This window comes from Ovis canadensis, chromosome 11 (assembly GCF_042477335.2).
Source record: "Ovis canadensis isolate MfBH-ARS-UI-01 breed Bighorn chromosome 11, ARS-UI_OviCan_v2, whole genome shotgun sequence".
Taxonomy (NCBI): Eukaryota; Metazoa; Chordata; class Mammalia; order Artiodactyla; family Bovidae; genus Ovis; species Ovis canadensis.
The window spans coordinates 50884094-50903749 of NC_091255.1; the positions used below are offsets into that span (position 1 = coordinate 50884094).

The window sequence follows — 19656 nt, forward strand, 5'->3', positions numbered from 1 at the left end:
GTTAAGAATCTGCCTGTCAATCTGTCTGTCCCCTGCCTGCAGGGGACACAATTTCCATCCCTGGTCTGGGAAGACCCCGCATACCACAGAGCAACTAAGCCCGTGCGCCCCAACTACTGAACCCTTGCTCCGGAGCCCGTAAGCCACAACCACTGAGCCCACATGCTGTAACTATTGAAGCCTGCACACCTGGAGCCCATGCTTAATAACAAGAGAAGCCACTGTAATGAAAAGCCTGAGCACCACAGCAAAGAACAGCCCTCGTTTGCAGCAACAGGAGAAAGCCAGCGAGCAGCAAAGAAGACCCATCACAGCCGAAAATAAATAAATAAATAAAATTTAACCACTGGATCACCATGGAAGTGTCTTCCTCCATGCTCAATTCCATGCTGCAGGTGAGTTCTAGAAATGGTCCATGGCCTAGATTTGGTCAGAGGCACAGTGATTTGAATATGTGACATCTTAGGAGCGTAAATGAAATTCTAGAAAGATTTGGAAAGAAATCCTCTTAACTGGGGTTGTTGAGCTGTCAAGCCATAAGCCTGCAGCTATTGATGGTCATCTTTGCCAACACACAGTGAAAATCTAATTGCTAATGAAAAACACAGCAGAGAAGAGGAGATAGGAAGAGAAATTCCTAGTGATTCCTACATCAGAACTTGCAATCAGACACTCCTGGACCTACCATTGGAAACTTTTTCGATTACCTTAACTCTCTTGACTTTTATTTTCAGCTTTAGTGGGTTTCTTTGTATGTTTGTTTTGTTTCATTTTGGCTTTTTCTGCTGAAGCCAGTCTGAGGTGAGTTCATGACCATTGCAATAAAGTTTTAAAATTCGTTCAACAAATGTTTATTGACATAGAGTCCTATGGGAACCCTGAGAAGGAAATAATCAGTATGATTGGGGAAGAGGTTGGTTCATGAGGGGAGATGGAAAGAGGGAGGCTATTCCAGAGAGAGGTAAGGCCCACAGGCCTGAAAGTATGTGGGCCATTTTTGACCACCAAACTCCTACAGAGCATATTGAACAGCAGTAAGAACTGAGGCAGGGACCAGACTTTTTAAAAATATATAGATATTTATTTGGCTGTGTTAGGTCTTAGTTGTGGCAGACAGACTCTAGTTGTGGCATGTAAGCCCAGCAGTTGCAGCACATAAGTGCTTAGTTGCTCTGAGGCATGTGGGATCTTAGTTTCCAGACCAGGGATCAAACCCATGTCCCCTGCATTGCAAGGTGGACTCAGCCACAGGACCACCAGGGAAGTCCCATGGGGCCAGACTCTTATGGTATCTTGTGAGCCGTGCCAAAGACTTTAACCCTTTGGTCAAAGGAAGACATTTAAACTGGAAAGTATGTTTTCTTTAAAAAAGAAAATCTATGTACCTATATCTACATAAAAATAAACCATATAAATAAGTTTATATCTCTATCTCTACCTGGCATTAACCTGGGGAATAGATTAGAAAGAATCTAAAGGCAGTTCAAATACTGCAGGTGAGAGCAAATGAGGTCTGGACGAGTGTAAGACGCTGCAGCTGTCTTCTCCTGCCCCTGAAGAAAGTTACCTCTTGGGATAAGGACTTTGGAAGTACTATTTAGAGACCTGATAACTCAATCTGTAGAGGAACTCCCTTAGATCCCAGGTGTGGACAAAAGATTGCCGCCTGCCATTATCAATAAGGGCTTCCCTGGTGGCTCAGTGGTAAAGAGCCCACCTGCAGTGCCTGTGCGGAGATTCTGGTTTGATCCCTGGGTGGTGCTGAGCAGGGAAGCCTGGCATGCTGTAGCCCATGGGGTCGCAGAGTCAGACACGACTGAGCGACTGAACTAAACTGAACTGGGGAAGGTTCCCTAAAGAATTTTCCTGGAAAATTCCATGGACAGAGAAGCCTGGTGGGCTGTAGTCCATGGGGTCGCAAAAGAGGTGGACACAACTTAGCGACTAAATGAAACAACAATTATCAGTAAACAAAAGATGTTGAATCCAAGTGCCATATTACAGCCACCCTGACAGTGAGTGCTGAGGGAGCTCAGGATAGAAGTTAAGACTGCCCACCATTCTGCAGTAAACTGCTGGATCCTCCCCTCCCACCCCCTATACCCACTGCCCTATACCTGAGGAGACTCACAAGGAGAAAACACAGGACACCAGGCCCAGCTGAGGTGCATATCAGTGGAATGAATGTAGTCAGTGCAGACTTTGCACCTTCCCATCCATAAAAAGGGCTTCCCTGATGGTTCAGACATAAAGAATCTGCGTGCAACTCCAGAGAGCTGGGTCCGATTCCTGGGTCGGGAAGATCCCCTGGAGAAGGGAAAGACTACCCACTCCAGTATTCTTGCCTGCAGAATTCCATAACAGAGGAGCCTGGCAAGCTACATACACAGTCCATGGGGTTGCAGAGTAGGATGTGACTGAACGACTAACAATCAACACATAAAGAAGCACTAATTTCATTAACTTGAAATGTTTGGTTTTCTTTAACAATAAACTTCAATGTTCCGGCTACCTAGCCTTTGTTGCAAAACTGCTTAACATCCTGGCTCCTCCCTCTTGCTTCTTCAGAACAGTTTCTCAGTGTTGTCTGAGATGCTGTGTCCCAGGCTTGAAGCCCTCATAATGTCTGCCAAAGAAAACATAACTCTCAACTTTTAGGTTGTGCTGTTTTTTTTTGGTCAACACAGATAACGTTTGATGGGATCCTTCGAGAGACAATACCTCTAGTTTATCGTCTGATTCTAACCCATGGAAATAGTGCTAACGAGGGGTGGGCAAGTTGATGACCAGTTGGTGGAAAAGATGCTTTGTGGGAATGGGACTTTGGAATGTCCATCAAATCCTATTGGTAGGAAGCTATTTCATGAAAGCCTCCTCCTCCCTTTGGCTGCAAGCAAAGAAGAAAAGGAATAATTTCTGACTTAGGCAGAGCTTCTGGAGTTGTGGCCCCACACTGTGATGTAAAGGAGGAATGTCATGCAACAGGGGCCAGCAGAAAAGTGGCTCTTCAGAGAATTAGGGCCACTTCTAACAAAATGGTGTCCAGAATAGAGCTGGGTAGAGAAGTTACAGCAAAGTTATTTGGTTGGTAGTGAAAGTGTGGTGGACCAGTGAGCAGGATGGCTTACAGAGGCAAAGGGGAAAGGACCAGGAAACTTATTGCTTTGAGTGAGAAAAGTAAACAATGGCCTGGTATCCCAGGGCCCTTCCTGGTTTCCCTCAAGCTCATTACTCCACAGCTGGGGTCCTGACATCATTCCCTGCTTCTCACAGCTGTACTGCTGCATCCCTCAGGAAGGAGGATTCTGAGCGTGCTTCTCCTGGCCGAGGGGAAGTTTCCTGGCTCCCAGGCTCTGGATTTTCATCCTCAGTTTCATTTCTTTTGGAGGAATGCCAACCCTTTCTGGGGGAATTAGAACCCAAGACTGCCGTGCTTGCTGCCGGGGTCAGCAGCAGGGGAGTCCAAAGGAAACGGATGGTTCCTGAGGAAGGACTCAACTTGTTTGGGGTGGTACTACGAGGCCAGGACACAGCCCCAAAAATGACATTGTCATTTTTGACAATGACACCCCTCCCCAGGTGATTCTGATGCTGGCAGAACTCACATGACAATTTGTTTCCTTTGCTCTAGGAAATCCATAACTTGTGAGCAGGTAGGGCTGGCTGCTCAAGGGGGAAGAGAGGGTATACAGACATGTGGGTATACAGAATGAAAGAGGTGCCCATCCTAGGGCTGTAGGGAGAATGAAATATGCTGTGTGGCTATGACTGGCATCTCTAGCACGCACTAGAATCCTTTTTTCTCTGACATTCAGGCCTGACTTTTCCCCTCCCCTAGGCTGCCTCCCATAAGACGGATTTGGCAGCCTGAATTTGCTGGGGGCAGAGCTCAGGCTGAGTAGAGTAACTGGGTGGGTCTAGAGGGCTAAGGCTCTGAAGGCAGAGAAGCGGTCTAGACACTACAGGATTACAGACATGGTGAAACTGGAGCCAGAGTGCTTGACTTAGAATCCCAGCTCCACCACTTACCACCTATGGGACATTAGACAAGTTACTCTGTGTGTATGTCTTTCCATTTCTAAGTGGGATAATAACAACGCCCCAGTCCCACATCCCATCCAGGCAAATGCTGCACGTTTAAACTAGCAGCATCTCTCTTTCGTTCCCTGGTTCCCTCCTGTTCTCTGGAACTCATCCTATGTAACTGCCTTCAAAGAACACAATCCAACACAGATCCTTTTAGAAAAGCAGGTTTATTGGTCGGGCTGCTCACCAGGACACAGCAACATGAGAGGCTCCCCAGAGCCCACAGGAAACTCTATCTGCCCACAACTCAGGCCCCTTCAGCCCATCAGCACCAAGGAACCTCGTCCCACAATCCCCATCCTCCCACAATCCCCATCCTCCCTCAGCTGATGTGTCTCCAACCATTTGGAAGAGAGAAGGGAACCAAGGGTGGGGGGCGGGGAGCAAAGCTTTGTGTTGTATAAAAGGTGTGTCCCCAGACTCCCTCCCTCCAGCCCTTAAAACAATTAGCTGCAATTTTCTAAAATGCAGAGCAGGGAAGATAAGGCAGAGGGCATGAGGGGAGAAGGAGAGAGCCTTCAGCTCTCCTCTTTGGGCTGTGACTTGGGGGTAAGGGGGGTGTCCTTGCTTCTGACAAGTCTCCTTTATGGGGGAAGAACAGGGAGACTGAAGTGTCCTGAGGAGACCCTGATCAGAAGTCAGGCCTTTGCACTGGAAGCAGCACCCCTCCCACCCCAAAGATTCAGGAGAGGAACCCACAAGGCTACAGAGGTCTTGGGATACTTTATGATACTAGCTCTAGGGAAGGATCTTGAGAAGAAACTACCAGGAGTGAGTCAAGGCCGGGCTGCCCTACACACAGGAATTCCTTACTCTCCTCTCCTCCCCTCTTGCTCTCAACTTGGTGGCCTGGCCTTTAGCATCTGGTCTCTTTCCCATCAGCCTCCCTCCTAACTATAATACCAGCTTTCTGGACCCTGGTGCTGCCCTCTTCTGGGACCCTAATTTTCTGGGCTATGAGAAATGGGCTGCCCCTGGGGGCACCATAACTAGTAGAGGTAAGGGGTAAGGCTTACCTCTCTCTTCTTGGATGATGGATTTCTCGCATTGCCCTCCCTACTACTGAGAACCCCAATAAGATGGGATCCTTGTCCTGTGTTTCTCCTGCTACTAATGAGCATTCTCTTTTCGCCCATTTCCACCTTCTACTATTTTCTGCTTTCCTTCGGAGCCACAGCCATGTGCTCCTGTGTGAAGATGCATAAACATGAAGTGCCCTCCCTCCCTCCCCCAGCGCCCTGCCTGGCTCCAGCCTTCCTTACCGGGACCCTTTGCAGATACAGCCTGTGCTAGACCCTCATGTAGGGTCATGGCTTACTCTGCCCTCTGACACTGCCCTACATACTCGCAAAAGCTGCTTTCAAATCCTTCCAGTATGGGGTCTCCCGTGTAGGCAAGGGGCCTCTTCAGGATGCACTCTTCCCTTTCATGGTAATTTTGGCTTTGAAGCCGCCAGAGATCAGAATGAGAAAGAGCTCAGTGAACAGGAATGATAGCAGCCGGGTAAGAGTGTGCGTGTGTGTAGGGGTTGGGGGGGGGGGGGGTTCGGGGGGGGGTGGGGCGGCGGGGAGAAGGCAGCCTGCCTCAAGCCTGGGTCATCACGGAAACGACAGCAACTTCCTCTAGGATTCCCGACTTGGATCCCCAGGACACGAATCATCGCCCTCTGCATTTCCACCCAGCCTACGCCTACACTGGGGATGTCCACGGTGCAGGCTGCCTCCCCCTCGTCTTAATAACTGTAAGACTTGGAGGGGGTGCTCGTTTTGGGGAGGTGTTCTCAATTTAGAAACGTCTCGGCCCATTTGGGGCAGAGAGAGAGAGAGAGAATGCGAAAGAGAAAGTTCGTAGAGGGAAAGGAATCGGGGCGGGGGCGGGGAGAGGCGAGGCGGCACGGCCTTCCGGGCACAGCCCCGCGCCCGGCTCAGTCGCTGTCGCTCTTGTCCACCAGCACGGCGTCCGACTCCTCCGTGATCTCCAGCAGCGTGTGCACGTCGGGGCTGCTCCCACGCAGCAGGTCTGCCGCCTCGTCGCGCTCCGCGCCGCCCTCCTCCTCGGCGCTCACCTCCACCATCTCCGTGGCCTTCAGCACCTCCACCTGGCCCTCGCGGATCTTCTTGACGTGGAACGTGAAGGGCGGCACCTTGTAGACCGCGGTCTTGGAGCGCGCGTAGACCACGTGGTCGGGCGTGAAGGACTTACGCAGCTTGTCTCGCGAGGTCTTGAGCTTCTCGCGGCGCTCGGCGGGGACCAGGCGCGTGCCCAGCTTGTTCATGCGCTTCTCCAGGGTGTGCCGCGTCTTCTCCAGGTTCTCCTTTGTCTTGAGGCGGGTCCGCTCCAGGTTTTCGCGCGTGCGCACTTTGGTCTTCTCCATCTTCTCCTTGGAGAAGGCCTTCTTGAAGTCGTCCACGCGCCGCAGGCCGCTGCGCTTGATGCGCTCCGCGCGCGACTCCTCGATGACTTCTTCCACCTCCACCGCCTCGTCCGACGACAGCTCGAGCGCCGCCGCGTCCTCCTCTGGCCGCTCGCCCTCGGCCAGCTCGTCGCCCTCCTTCTCGGGCAGCGTCTCCGACTCTTTCAGCGACTTCCCTATGCTCACTTTGGCCGGCAGTTTCACTTCATCCTAAAAGGAGATCAGAGGGAACAGATGAGGGTGGAGGCAGAACGGGAGAGTTGGGCGGAGACTTGGGGGGACACTGGGCGAACCCGGGGCCGGGCATTGGCACCCGTGATCCTGGCAAGTGCGTGGTACCTGTGAAATCGGCCTGGACTCCTGCGCTGGTACCCCCAGCGCCTGGCACCGAGCTGAACACTTCGTGAGCACTCAAATATGTGTTGAATGAGTGAATAGTAAGTATACCTGGAGAAGGACAAGGCAACCCACTCTAGTATTCTAGCCTGGAGAATCACCATGAACAGAGGAGCCCGTCGGGCTACAGTCCCTGGGGTCGCAAAGAGTTGGACACGACTGAGCAACTAAGCACACATACAGAGCGAAGAGGGAACCGAGCTTCGGATCAGAGTCTGGCCTGTTTTCGCACTTCGGTCAAGTATCTCAGCGGCTCTCCAACCCGCTCCTCAAGCCCTGCAACCACCCTTGTTAAACCACTTCTTACCCTTTGCGTCCCAGAGCTCACAGTCGAACTTTGGAAATGGGCAGAGCGCCCTCTGGTGCACAGAGCCCCACACTGCCTGAGCTAGGCCCAAAAAGCTTTGGGCCGTTTGTTTGGGTTGAGGGGTGAGCTCACAGCCCATCTCAGGCGACCCCGAAGTAGGTTAACTTGAAAGTAGGTTTACTTTCAAGGGAGCGTGTTTCCCAGACTCCGTATAGTTTCAGAAGAACCAGTATTAGGGAAGGGGAGTTAATGACTTCCCCACTCTCCCCATACGGTTTGGCTCCACCAATGGTCATTCTCCATCCCTATGTAGAAATTGAGGAAAGAGGAAGAAGCAGTCTGGGAGCTGAGAACATGTTTTCTTCCCAACCTGGAGGTTTCTTCTGGTTCTGACATCCCTGCCTTGGAGTGGAAAGGAGGGATTGTTTTTCTATTCTTGCTTCACCACACAACCCGCCCCCCACCCCGGACAGGAGCTCAAGAGCCAGGAGTAGAATGGCGAGATCCTAGATCTCAGAGCCAGTTCTGGGAAGACCCAGCACTGGCACTGTTTTCCACTCCGGGAAGATTTTCCAAGATCCTGACTCTGGACCTACATTTCAGAATCTCAGGATCACCTCTTACCAGAAGGTAGGGGAGATTGAGCCCAGAAAGGAAAAAAGGACATAACCCAGAATGGGTTTGTTTTTGGCCCAAAAGACAAAACCCAAAAGTCTCTTTGACCCAGATTCACTTCTTTAGATACATTGTACAAAGGAATGATAGGGAATAGGTTTTCTGAAGATCGTTTCACAGAATTGTAAGAAAACCCCGTCTGAGAAAAATGAGGCAACATAAACCGACCCCTCCTATAAACACACACAAACATGTACATATTTGTGTTGGCTGCTTGGTATCTCTGCACCACCTGCTATAGAAATTCCTTCCCCAGCCCCCAGCCTCTTTCCTCTTCCCTCCCATCTACATCCCCACAGAGTTTCCTGGTTTACATTGAAAACTAGGAACACCTCCTCCCAACTTCCTTCCCTCCCTGTCAATATCATTAGCAGGGACAAAGAAGGAATGCTGGCTTCACCTCTTCTCCCAAACTGGGCACCAGCTCTCCTGGGCACCAAGCCATCTCTGGCTCTCATTACTCAACTACACCTCCCAGCAGGCAAGGTGACCTGGGCTCAGGGCATGCTGGGACTTGTAGTCTCTACCTGCCACAGCTGGCTGGGTACTCTCATGGGCATTCTGCAGCATTCTATCCATCCCTCTGCTTCTTATCACTCGCAGAGGCATTGAAGGGGTATTTTCCTCACTCTGAGTGTGGGAGGCGCCCAGCCAGTCTTAGCAGTCCCTCTGATTCCCAGTTGTACACTTTGGGTCTCCTTTTGCAATCACTTCTCCAACTGCTACCAGAGTCCTCTCTCTTACACAACATTTTAGGACCATCATCTAAACTCCCTGTTACTTCTTCATTCATCTCCACCCAGAATTTACTGGCAGCCCTAGCATCAAAAAATGTCAGCTCTGATTTCTCCTTCACAGCCTCCTAGTCTAAAAATCTACCCACACCACCACAGTTAGGAGGAGAACGCCTCCTTTCACTAAAGCTCAGGCAATGTGGATGAATTAAGGAAAGGATTAAGTGTGATGGGTGGGGAAGAGCCAGGAAACAGTCCCTGCTGCTGGAAAACAGATCCACATTGTCTCTGTGCCCCACCCCGGCATCCCTGATTCTCCCCTCTGCTCTGTCCAACCCCTAAAGCCTGAGCAGGCTGGTTTTCCTGGCCCCTGGCTTCTTAGATAAAGCTTGAATTGTGAACAAGGCTGGAGAGAGAGTTCCAGACTTCTTATAGCCAATCCCATCTTCCTAGTGCCTGATGAGAAGTCTCAAATACAACATCAGGGAGCAATCCCAGTGAGGGGAGGATTTGGAGTTGTCTCTGCCAGACTAGAATGGTGTGTATATGTATATATATTGCCCTTCATTGTGAGGCTTCCTCTAGAGCGATAGCTTATACCAGAGGAACTGATTTCTTGGTGGAAGGTCAGGGGATAGGGGAAGAAACCATCTGACCTAAGTCCGAGATAATATCCAGTGAATTGGCCCTGGAGAGGGTATACCACTATGACTTTAGCTTTTTCCCTCCATTAATGGATTTTGTCTTTTCTCCCTGTTTCCAAGCCAGGTTTCCCCTATGACTCACAGCTTTGGAGTGCTGTCTTGGGCCCACCCTTTTGGCCTGTTGCTACAACAACCAGCAACAGAATCCCAAAGCACCTCCCCCAACCCTGGGCACAGAGGCCGGGCACCCCTGTCCCACCCCTATTTCCCTGGCAGAGTGGCAAGAAGGGAGAGCTCTGCTTGTTCTGTTTCTATATTTTTATTAAACAAAACCACAGGCTTGGTTTCCAGAGTTAGCTTTAATGACCAGATCTGAACAAAAGCATGCACAGCTTCCATTGTCTCCCCCACCCTGATCCCCCACCAAGCACACACAGCTCCCCAACCCAGGAAAGCACCAGTCTGGGATGAATTTAGAGGAGCCATAAGACAGCTCCCAGCTCCTTCCTCTCCTCTCCCCAACCTCACTATATAAACTTAGGCTCCTCTGCCTTAGGAAGATTTTTACGTGATTTACTCAAGCACCTACTTCGTGCCTGGTCCTTGGCCGGGCACTTCACATTTGTCAGGGAGAAGGGACATGTATGATATGGCTCTGGGTAGGGCCTTTCTTGACTTAGAGCTAGCCAGTTCTGTTCCCAACCACTGCCTGGAATGACCAGAGAAGATACTGGAGAGGTCATTCAGAGACCTGGGGTCTGCTCAGAGAGTGTGTCAAAGGAGGGTGCAGACTAGGGGGGAGGTGAGAGACAGGGAAGTCTTAAAAACTCGGGACCTCTACTTTAGGTGGTCAGGACAAGGGGATGAGAAACACTGAAGGCAGAAGGGACCTTCTTTTCTGCTCTAGTATGACACTATAGCATGTGGGAGGATGTTTCCCCAAAGTGGGTGGAAATTGGTTCTTGGGTAGGGTGTTGGGGGAGTCCGGGTATATATAGTATATCTATAGTGTTAAAATTTCATGGGGAAGAGGACAATTAGGAAGAAAATGTCTAAATGTCTAATTCTCCTTAGGAGAATGATCATGTGAAAAAAAAAATGGAGAAACACTGTGCCATAGGTAGGCCAGATCCAGCAAAAGTGTACCCCCTCCTGGCCTCTCTGAGTTGGCAGCTTTTGGGTGCCCTGCCAAAGGCAGGATCTGGCAAACAGAAGGGATCTCTGCAAAACATTTTCTGAAAAAAAAAAAAAAAGAAACTGGAAAAAATAAGTGTAGTTTTCCCCAGCTGCAGGGAGGGGCATGGAAAGGACACAGAACAGACCCCTGGTCTGGGCCTCATGAGTGCCCTCTGTAAAACTGGCCCTCGAGCCAAACTGGCCTGTCCCTGAGGAGGAGGTGGAAGGGGCAGGGGAAGGTCAATCAGAAGCCTGGGCAGGGTTCAGGAGGGAGGGGACACAAGTATACCTATGGCCGATTCGTGCTGAGGTATGGCAAAAACATCACAATATTGTAAAGTAATTGTCCTCCAATTAAATAAGAAAAAAACAGAAGCATGGAAGTTGCAGGCAATCTCATGCAGGCAGCAGTGGGTGCAAATCAGGTATGGTGTCTGGAGCATCTACTATTAAGATGGAAGCCAAGAAATAGAGGAGCGCCCTTTCCCATGACCTCCCACCCGATTGCCTGAACATTCCATAATGCAAGTGTTTGCACAGTACCCGTCACCCACTCACAAGGGGCAGTGGCTTAGAAGAGACTGGCTACTCCAGACTGGCCACTGCTAAGCAGTGAGCTGGTGGTGGACTGGATTCATGACATGCCATGCCCACGGCCCCACGTGAGCCAGGAGACCCTAAGCACCCCCACCGGCTGTCGGCTCCTCAGGGGTGGGCAGAGGCCCAGTGGGCTCTGGGTAATAGGGCAGGGTCCTAGGCGTCTGGTCAAAGGGTGGGAGGTCAGGCACTGTCTCAGGCTTCAGGTCAAAAGGCTCAGTCTCAGGCAGAAGATCAAAAGGCACGATCTTGGGTGTGGCCCGGTCTGAGGGTGCATTCAGCTTCTTCTTGGGCTAAGATGAGGAAAAGGGGTTTAAGTGGGGCTTGGGGTGGGTGCAGATGGGTGTGGGAGGAGAAGGCCTTGGTTGGCATGCAGAACTGGGGCTGGTGAGTAGAGGGGAGGGGAGCACACAAATATTAGGATGGAAAGACACCACACTTTCAAGGCTTCATCAAGAGGGCCCTGGAGTGGAAACAGGGGGACAAACCCAGGCCCGTGAATTAATAAGCACAATTTAATCAGAACCCCATCCCATCGTCCCTCTAGAATCTTCCCCAGTCCCATCCTTGGTCTCCTGCCTTCTACGCCGACCCAGCTATGGTCCTGGAATGATGCTATGAGGGGTTGGAGTGGTGGGGCGGGGAAGGAGTTTTCTAAGAGGCCACTTGTTAGACTCCATCTGAGGAGTCTCCAAGGAGGAAAAGAGAAGGCAAACAACTTCACTGTCTTGAGTCAGAGGCAGCTGATCCCAGTTATTCCCCCGGGCAGGGTGGGCACGGGTGCCGCCCCGGATAAGGAGGGCGAGGCACGGACGAGGGACGTCCTGGCTATTTCCCTTTGGCCTAATCCCCACCTCCTGCCTCCCTTCCTCCTATCTGCCCCCCCTACCCCGACTCATGGGCTATCAGACACCCAGGAACACAGAGAAATCAGGATCAAAAACCAAGCTAATTTGGGGCATTCCCTAGTGGTCCAGTAGTTAGGGCTTCTCGCTTCCACTGAAGGGGGCACAGGTTCAATCCCTGATTGGGGAATGAAGATCCTGCATGCCATGTGGTAGGGCCAAAAGGAAAAAAAAAAAAAAAAGCTGTTTTAATGACCCATGAGCCTAGGTCCTGAGGCACCCAGCAGCAGCTCCCAACTCTCCTTCCTGAGGGGCTGAGCTGCCGCTCTTGCTCTGGAGTCATGAGAAGTCAGGGGAGAGGACATTTGTGGGCACTGCCAGACTCCAGCGACAACAGTGTTAAGGTGTGCAGCCACAAAACTCAACACAGCAAGTGCCCCCCTTCCGTGTAGGATACAGGGAGGAGAGGGGAGTGGCCGGGAGGCTGAGGAGAAAGGAGCTGATGTGGTCCCTGCTGGCTAGAGAGCTCCACTCCGAACACCCTGCACCCCTGCCCTCTACGGCCATTGGGCCAGGTGACCACACATTGCTTCAGCTTCAGCACTATGAGGCTGAGCAGCTATGGCCACCCACCTTAGCCACTCAGCTAACACTGCACACACACCCTCACACACATTCTCTCACACACACACACACATTCTCTCACACACCCTCACACACAAGCACTCTCACACACACACCCTTACACACACACCTCCACACATACCCTCACACACACACCCTCACACACACACCTTCATGCATACGCATCCTCACAAACACATGTGCCCTCATACACACACACACACACACACACACATTTGTCCCAGTGCCAGAACTGTGCAGCTATCTCCCTCAGAGAATGAAGAAGCCAGGACCCCGATTTCTGCTGCATAGCCCAAGAAAAGAAGGAGGAAGCAAGGAGCAGAGAGTATAGCAGAAGAAGGGGGTACACCCGGGCCCTTGCCTCAGCTTTGACCCCCAAGTGCTTGAGTGGCAATAGGCAAGTGACTTCCCCTCTTGGGACCTCAGCTTCCTCCACTACAAAATGAAACAGCTGAAGTTGACTATCTCCAAAGCATCCTCCAGCTCAAAAAGTCTATAGTGACAGAATGAACTATTCACAATGGTAGTTCAAAATAATGGAACAAACCACCACTCATCTTTGTGGTTGGTTGCCTAGCAACAATATTCCCTCTCCCTATCAATTGCCCACCTCCTCCTTTTCTGATTTTGACCTTTACAATAGTCAGACTTCACTTTTAAAAAATCAGAGGGAAGAGTATGATTTCCTTTGGTCTTAGGAATACCTCTAAGAATATGCTCCCTGTATTCCAGCGGTAGATTTTTGGATTCTCTGGTGGTTCAGACAGTAAAGAATCTGCCCACGATGAGGGAGACTCGGATTCGATCCCTGGGTCAGGAAGATCCCCTGGAGAAGGGAATGGCAACCAACTCCAATATTCTTGCCTGGAGAATTCAGTGGACAGAGGAGCCTGGTGGGCTACAGTCCATGGGGTTGCAAAGAGTCAGACACAACTGAGCAACTAACACTCGTATCCAGTGACCAGAAAAACAACCCAAACTTAGCTTTTTGGAGGAAGCGTATGGTAAACACTCTCCACTAGGCCACCAAGGGGTGAGAGGGACCAGAGCCCCAAGTTGGGATGATTTTTTTTTTGAGAAAAGTGTGGGCTTCTTCTGGAACCAGGTAGCCCCGATTTGCTTTGAGTCCAGGGAGGAGCTATAGTCTGGGTTAGGATTTGAGGAGGAGAAGCCAGCAGGCCCTCACGCCAGCCCTGGTGTCCACCCCTTTAATGCCCATGCACCACCTAAGCCCTTAAATGCGTCCTGCCCTCAAGCCCTTAGAGCAGGTCTGATGGGTCCAAATGTAGGTCACTAACTGCTTCATCAAAACTACTTCAGAACACATTTATTTCCATTTTAGCCTCCCTTTCTGGATTCTAAAAGAACTCCAATAACATCCAAACTAGGATTGGGTATTAGGATTAGGAGAATTGGCTCCTTAATGAGCACTGTTGCTGCTGCTGTTTGGTCACTGAGCTGTGTCCAACTGTTTTCAACCCTATGGTCTATTGCCCACTAGGTTCCCCTGTCCATGCAAATTTCCAGGCAAGAGTACTAGCTATCTAGTGAAGTCACTCAGTCATGTCCGAATGTTTGCGACCCCATGAACTGTAGCCTGCCAGGCTCCTCCGTCCATGGGATTTCCCAAGCAAGAATACTGGAGTGGGTTGACATTTCTTTCCTGACCCAGGGATCGAACTTGGAGTCTCCTGCTTGGCAGGTGGATTGTTTACTGCTGAGCCATCTGGGAAGCCCTCCTTACTGAGCACAGCCACTCCTGTTTGCAAGGGGCTGTAGTTGGCCTGGTCTTCCTAGCAGTTCGTGGTCCACTGACCCCTCAGTTACTAGTAGGATTCACTTCTCTCTCTCACTGGCTGTTGTTGCCTAGTGAGGTGTTGCCTGATAGGATGGGACGCCAAAGTGCTGTTTTTGTTTGGGAGACAAGGAGGGAAATGCCAAAGAAGGACAATAGTGACTCAGAAGTGAGTTCAAGGTGAGGACTCTGATATCCTGTGATGGGAGGGGATGAATTTCATATGTGTGTGTGTGTGTGTGTGTGTGTGTGTGTGTGAAGGGGAGGGTTGTCAAATACAAACTTAACCTGTGAAATCATTATGCCTAGCAGTTCCCTGAATTTGGGTGGGACCACACAAGGGATTCCCTCTGTTATCCCCCAGGAAAAAGGTGCGGTAAACCAAATGGCCTGACCCCACAGCTGGGGCCTTCCCACCCCTTTCCCACCCCTTCACATCTCCCTTTTGCCACATCATCACCTCCCGCCTCTGCAGTGGGGAACACCACATCCCCTCCCCAACTGGAAAACTCACATCATCCCAGGGCAGCCTTTCCCCAGATCTCTCTGCCTGGCCACCCAAACATCCTACCCCCTCAGCCCAACTTTATCATAAATGTTGCTGCCCCCAACCTTCCCTATTAGGTCTGCCAAGGCATGAGGCTATTTTTACCTCATTCTCTTCCCAGGCCTGCCGGCCTCAGGGAGGAGCAGCCTCTGCTTTCCTCCAACAGCTGAGTACCCCACCCCCTCACCCCCACCTGGAACATCTGCTCTGTAACTCAGGGAAGTTCTGCGGCCTTGGGCCCCACCCATGTTGCTGGAATTTTTTTTCCCAGAGCTTCACTGTGGGTTGGGACCACTTTAGGTATTAGTTATTTCCCTTGTGGTTTGGGGGCTCAGGGTCTCCAGCTTGAGTCATTCCTTCTACCTCAACCCTCTGTCCCCCACTGGCCCTGATGCAATCAAAGCCACCCTGCGATTAAGACCCCCTCCCCACCGTGGATACACAATATACAGATACACAATCTGTGCCACCTGGCTAGAGACAGTAACAGACACACTGTTGGCCTCTGCACAGAAGTCTCTCAGAATCTCCATCTTTGACATAAGGAGGTTTACCTCCAGGCTGAGAACTTTCCCAGGTCCTGCGGTCTGGGACATTTTGAGTGAGAAGGGTCAACCATACAAGCCCTTCGTGGCTCCCCTCTCCCACACTCGGTTCTGGAGAGAAGATAGAGGGGGTCCGCTGTCCCAGAGCCCTGCCCTCTTCTCCTTCGTGAGATGAACCCCAGTGCTAGGCAGTTCTCTTTAAAAAATCTCACCCCCCTGGCTGCTGCTAAGTTGCTTCAGTCTGTCCGACTCTGTGGGACCCCAAAGATGGCAGCCCACCAGGCTCCGCGGTCCCTGGGATTCTCCAAGTCAGACCCACCCCATTCTGCTTCCTCGGAGCAGTTAAATTAAGCAGAAACAATTCTGGGCAAATGTTTTCTATCAGTTAGTGCTATATTGGTGCTATATTGGTGTGGGGGGGGGCGGTATTGTAAACTGTTTAAAGGTTGAGTACCTCTTGGGAGGAGTTCCTGGGGGGAAGAGAAAGGGGAGAGCAATCTTGCAGCCTCTGTCCCACCACCTTATTCTCATACGAGTGCCAGCTCACTTATATCTACTGCCCCCGAACTTGCTTGTTTCAATCTGCGTTTCTCTTAGCTCCACCACATTGACCAAACCAAAGACCTCGCGGCATCCCTGATGGTCACTCAGAACACAGCTAAGGAGGGCCTCTGAGCTGTCAGTGAAACCACATCTCCTGGACAGAGGCCCTCTCCCTGGGGGGATGTGGGAAACCGGGCCTTCTTTTTTTCCCATTCCCTTAGGTGCGGGGAGGGGAGCGAGGGGACATAGACTAACCCCTCGGCCCCCACGATCGCACCTCCTTGGGGTGGGAACATCAACCAGGCCAGAGGGAAGCAGAAATACGAGGCTGGGCACGTTTCCACCCCACCCAAGATCACCGAGCCCTCGGCTCAGACCCGCCCCTAATGGAATTTGGGCGACAGAGTGGAGAAGAGCAGCGATCCTGAGATGCCCTGGTTTACTTGGGGTTAGGATACAAAAACTCCCATTTTTTTCCAGGCGGGAAGAACGGGGAGAGGTGCAAAGGAAGCAACAAGCTTACTGGGCGGAGCCTGGGGCGCGCCAGCCTCCGGCCGCTTGTCCTCCGGCTCCTCGGCCGCCCCCGCAGGCATGCGGGGTGATTCACCGCGCCCCGACCGCGGGGCTGAGGTGGGGGGTGCTGTCCCCTCCCCTCCACCAGCCCCTTCAGGACTCCTCACGCCGCGGGCCACCACCCTCGCGCGGCTGCTTCCAACAGGCGGAGGAGTAGGGGCGCGCCGCGGGTTAGGGTGTCCCTAAAAGCCGAAAGTGCCGGGAGGCGGGAGAAGATCGCAGCAAGGGGCGGCGTGGGCGGCCGAGGCCGATGCGGGGTCTGTGGGGGCGTGCTGGCAGCCGCGTCCCTCGCCTGGCGCAGCCCCCGCGGTGCGTGCCTGAGCCCTGAATCACCCGCTATATCGGGCGGGCAGCGCCGGAGGCCCCAAACCCGGGCCGCGCCGCCCGTGTCCGCTTACAGCGGGCCCCAGTGGTCGCCAGGCACCCCGGCTCTCCCCAAAACTCCCTCCAAGTAGGAAGACTTTTGACAAGCCAGGTCGGGAGCGATCTGCGGGGCGCAGTGTCCCTAAGTCCAGCCCCCTAACTCGGTTCCGCTACGCGTTGGACACCGGAGGTAGCGGCTGGGTGAGGAGCCGCGGTGTGCACTGCGCGCCCCTCTGAGCGCTCCAGGAGCCCGCCGCCCGCCCACCCACGCCACCCCACCCCACTCCACCCCAGCAGCGCTCGTAGAAAGAGGGTGGATCCCCCAAGCCGGGTCAGGTTGCCGCAAGAGCCGCGCCGCGGGCAGATCTCCGTACCCGGATCCCCGGGCGGGGGACGCCGGGCCTCTGGGCGCGGTCCGCCCGCCAGCTCACCTGATAGATCATGACTTTAAAGTTGCGGCGCCTCAGCAGCTCGGCCTCGTTGACCTCCAGCTTCTTGATCTGGCCGGCCTGGCGCTCCAGGCTGCCGCGCACTGTCTTCACGTTGACGCTGACCTTGCGCACCTTCTCCAGCAACTTGCTCACGGTGTTGCTCGTGGTGGCATGCGCCTTGCCCAGCTTGCTCAGCTCGCCTTGGATGCTCTGCACGGCGCCCTCCATCTCCGCCTGCCGCTCTTCCAGCTGAGCTTGGGTCAGTTGGATCTGGTCGACGGCGCCGATGATTTTGTCCAGAAGGCTCAGTACCAGCACGCCGTTCACCTGGTCTGATTTGATCAGCTCCTCAGAGCCGGCCCCCGACGGCTCCTCGGCCGCCGGAGCCCCCATGGTGGAGGACCCCTGGTCCCCGGTGTCGGGGTACCCGGAAAGCGGCTGCTCGATGATGTGGAGCTGGGTGTCCTCCATGGCTGCCCGGAGCCGTGCGGGGCCGGCCGGGTGGAGCTGAAGCGGGAGCGGGAGACCCGGAGAAGAGGAAGAGCGAGAGAGAGCGCGGAGGAAACTCGAGCCACGTCCGTGCGCACCGGGATGGTGGCCAGAACTGTGGGGCGGGGGATCGGTGAGTTCCCCGAATCCCAGGCCAAACCCCGGAGGCTCGTCGCCCATTGGCTGGCCCGACCCCAGAAAGGGAGGGACCGATGCTGGAGAAGGAGGGGCAGCCCAGGGGGACCCAAGAGCCGAGCGCCCCACCCTTCCTAGGATGGTTGGAATAGTTGGAACGGGAGACCAGGGCCTCCGCTGGCAGTGGAGGCGGCGGGAGCGGGCCTGGGGCGGAGGAATGTGCGCTTGGGAAGGGAAACAGGTCCTGGAGTGTTGCTCTGCTTTTCCCTCCCGCTTGTTTTCTCTCACCCGCAAACCCGCCTCCGCCTTTTAAGTTACAGAGCAGGTCGTCAGGTGGGACAGGATATCCTGAAATTACGAGCAAACTATTGTGTTTGCCGGTGTCCCGTTTTAGAGAGGGAAAGGATCTATGGCTTCCACAGCCTCGTCTAAGGGACCTCTGACTACCCACCCCATCAAGTTACCCAGCACTGTTCGAGAAAGCTTGAGGGGTCGTTTGCGAAGGAAGGGAAGAACTTACACGTTAGAGCTACCGTGGTGCTGAGGAGCCTCCAAGCTCCTCTAGGTCCCTCTTAGAATTATCCTAACAGAGGAGGATAAAGATGGACAATAAAATAGAAACTAGAGCTTTTTACTCATCTCTCTCTAAAATCCACCTTTCTCTGTGTTTCTGCATGCCCCAGAGGCCTGGCTGACACTGAGCCCAGAGAGCAGGACAGGGAGTTCACCCATCTCTCTGGAGCCCAGAGACTATGGCGCTTTGCAGAAATATCAGACCCCACCTCCTCATTTGACAAACGGGAAACAGAGGGTCTGGAGAGGGCAAATGACTTGCCAGGAGGTTTGCCAGCAACTTCACCTTAGCTTGGAGCTCAAACCAGGTGTCAGGACCCCCCTCTGGCACTTTCCATCTTAGCAGGCTGTATCTTTCACCAGCACAGGGAGGGGCAGATGCTGCCACCCATTTGTGCCACCTGCCTGTCAACCTACAAATATATTTCCCACTATGATGGGTACGAAGGAGCAGGCAGTTCTGAGCAGGATCAAGAAGTCCAGGAGCCAATGCCCATTCTCCCCAGTTTTAATCTCTAGCACAGCACTGGAGCAGTACCAGCCCCCTTTCCCCCAGAAAAGCTGCAAACCTTTTCCCTGGTTAGGAAACCAACCTTGGGTTTCCCCAGCTGGATCAATGATGATCTTGGCAAAAGGTCACTTCTCATCTGGCATGCATTATCTTTAGGAAGCATGAAAAATTGCCATGCCCTATTAATCCAGTCAGAGAAGCCACCAATCTAGAAAGAAGCTGAGGAACCCACTGTCTGGGATAGCCTGGAATCATCTGGAATAGTCCCAACAGCTATTGAATAGAATATTTCCCCTGACACTTCAGTTGCTGTTTCCACAGAAACAAGTGGCTTTTTTGTCTGAAATTCAAATAGAATGAACTGGTATATAAAACCACATGTATTTATATACTAGAACATAGATTACCTATTGATTTTAGAATTTGATAAAAAAATGTGTTATAACACTTTAAGTTCCTTCCACTGAGAATTGACAAGACTTCTGGAGAGAAAGAAGAGTGACAGTAAGGAGACTAACTGGACCTTCATAAGGTTCTTATTTTTAAAATATTGATTAGCTTTCATAGGTGCCACATAAGATACAAATTGCAAATAGCACACAAAGAAATATAGTGAAAAGAAGTTTTCTTTCT

The 19656-nt window shown here is 52.3% G+C and overlaps 2 protein-coding genes across 4 annotated transcripts in view; one reads left to right on the top strand and one right to left on the bottom strand.

Moving 5' to 3' along the window:
• Nucleotides 1–4237: 4237 nt before the first annotated feature.
• On the bottom strand, nucleotides 4238–18219 carry CAVIN1 (caveolae associated protein 1). Of its 2 annotated transcripts, none has more exons than XM_069603811.1 (2): nucleotides 17316–18219; nucleotides 4238–6709 (listed from the first exon to the last, which is right to left on the bottom strand). In XM_069603811.1, the coding sequence occupies exons 1-2, from the start codon at nucleotides 17982–17984 to the stop codon at nucleotides 6011–6013; spliced, it is 1368 nt and encodes a 455-aa protein (XP_069459912.1). In that variant the 5' UTR covers nucleotides 17985–18219; the 3' UTR covers nucleotides 4238–6010. The 2 variants fall into 2 exon arrangements, with proteins under 2 accessions (XP_069459912.1, XP_069459913.1); XM_069603812.1 differs by lacking the exon at nucleotides 4238–6709 and adding an exon at nucleotides 9595–11321 and having other exon boundaries at nucleotides 17316–17944.
• The window catches only part of ATP6V0A1 (ATPase H+ transporting V0 subunit a1), a 92680-nt gene continuing 89937 nt past the window's right edge, over nucleotides 16914–19656 (top strand). For both annotated transcript variants that reach the window (XM_069603758.1, XM_069603761.1), the window contains exon 1: nucleotides 16914–17937. The gene's annotated coding sequence lies outside the window, so the exon portion shown is untranslated. The remainder of the gene's footprint in view (nucleotides 17938–19656) is intronic.

What these genes read in the sequence shown, in the direction of transcription:
- CAVIN1 (XM_069603811.1), bottom strand. Translation starts at nt 17,984, where the DNA reads ATGGGCGACGAGCCTCCGGGGTTTGGCCTGGGATTCGGGGAACTCACC. An exon ending in TTAAAGTCATGATCTATCAG is followed by an intron (nt 6,710 to 17,315) that starts GTGAGCTGGCGG and finishes ATCTCCTTTTAG; the next exon opens with GATGAAGTGAAACTGCCGGC.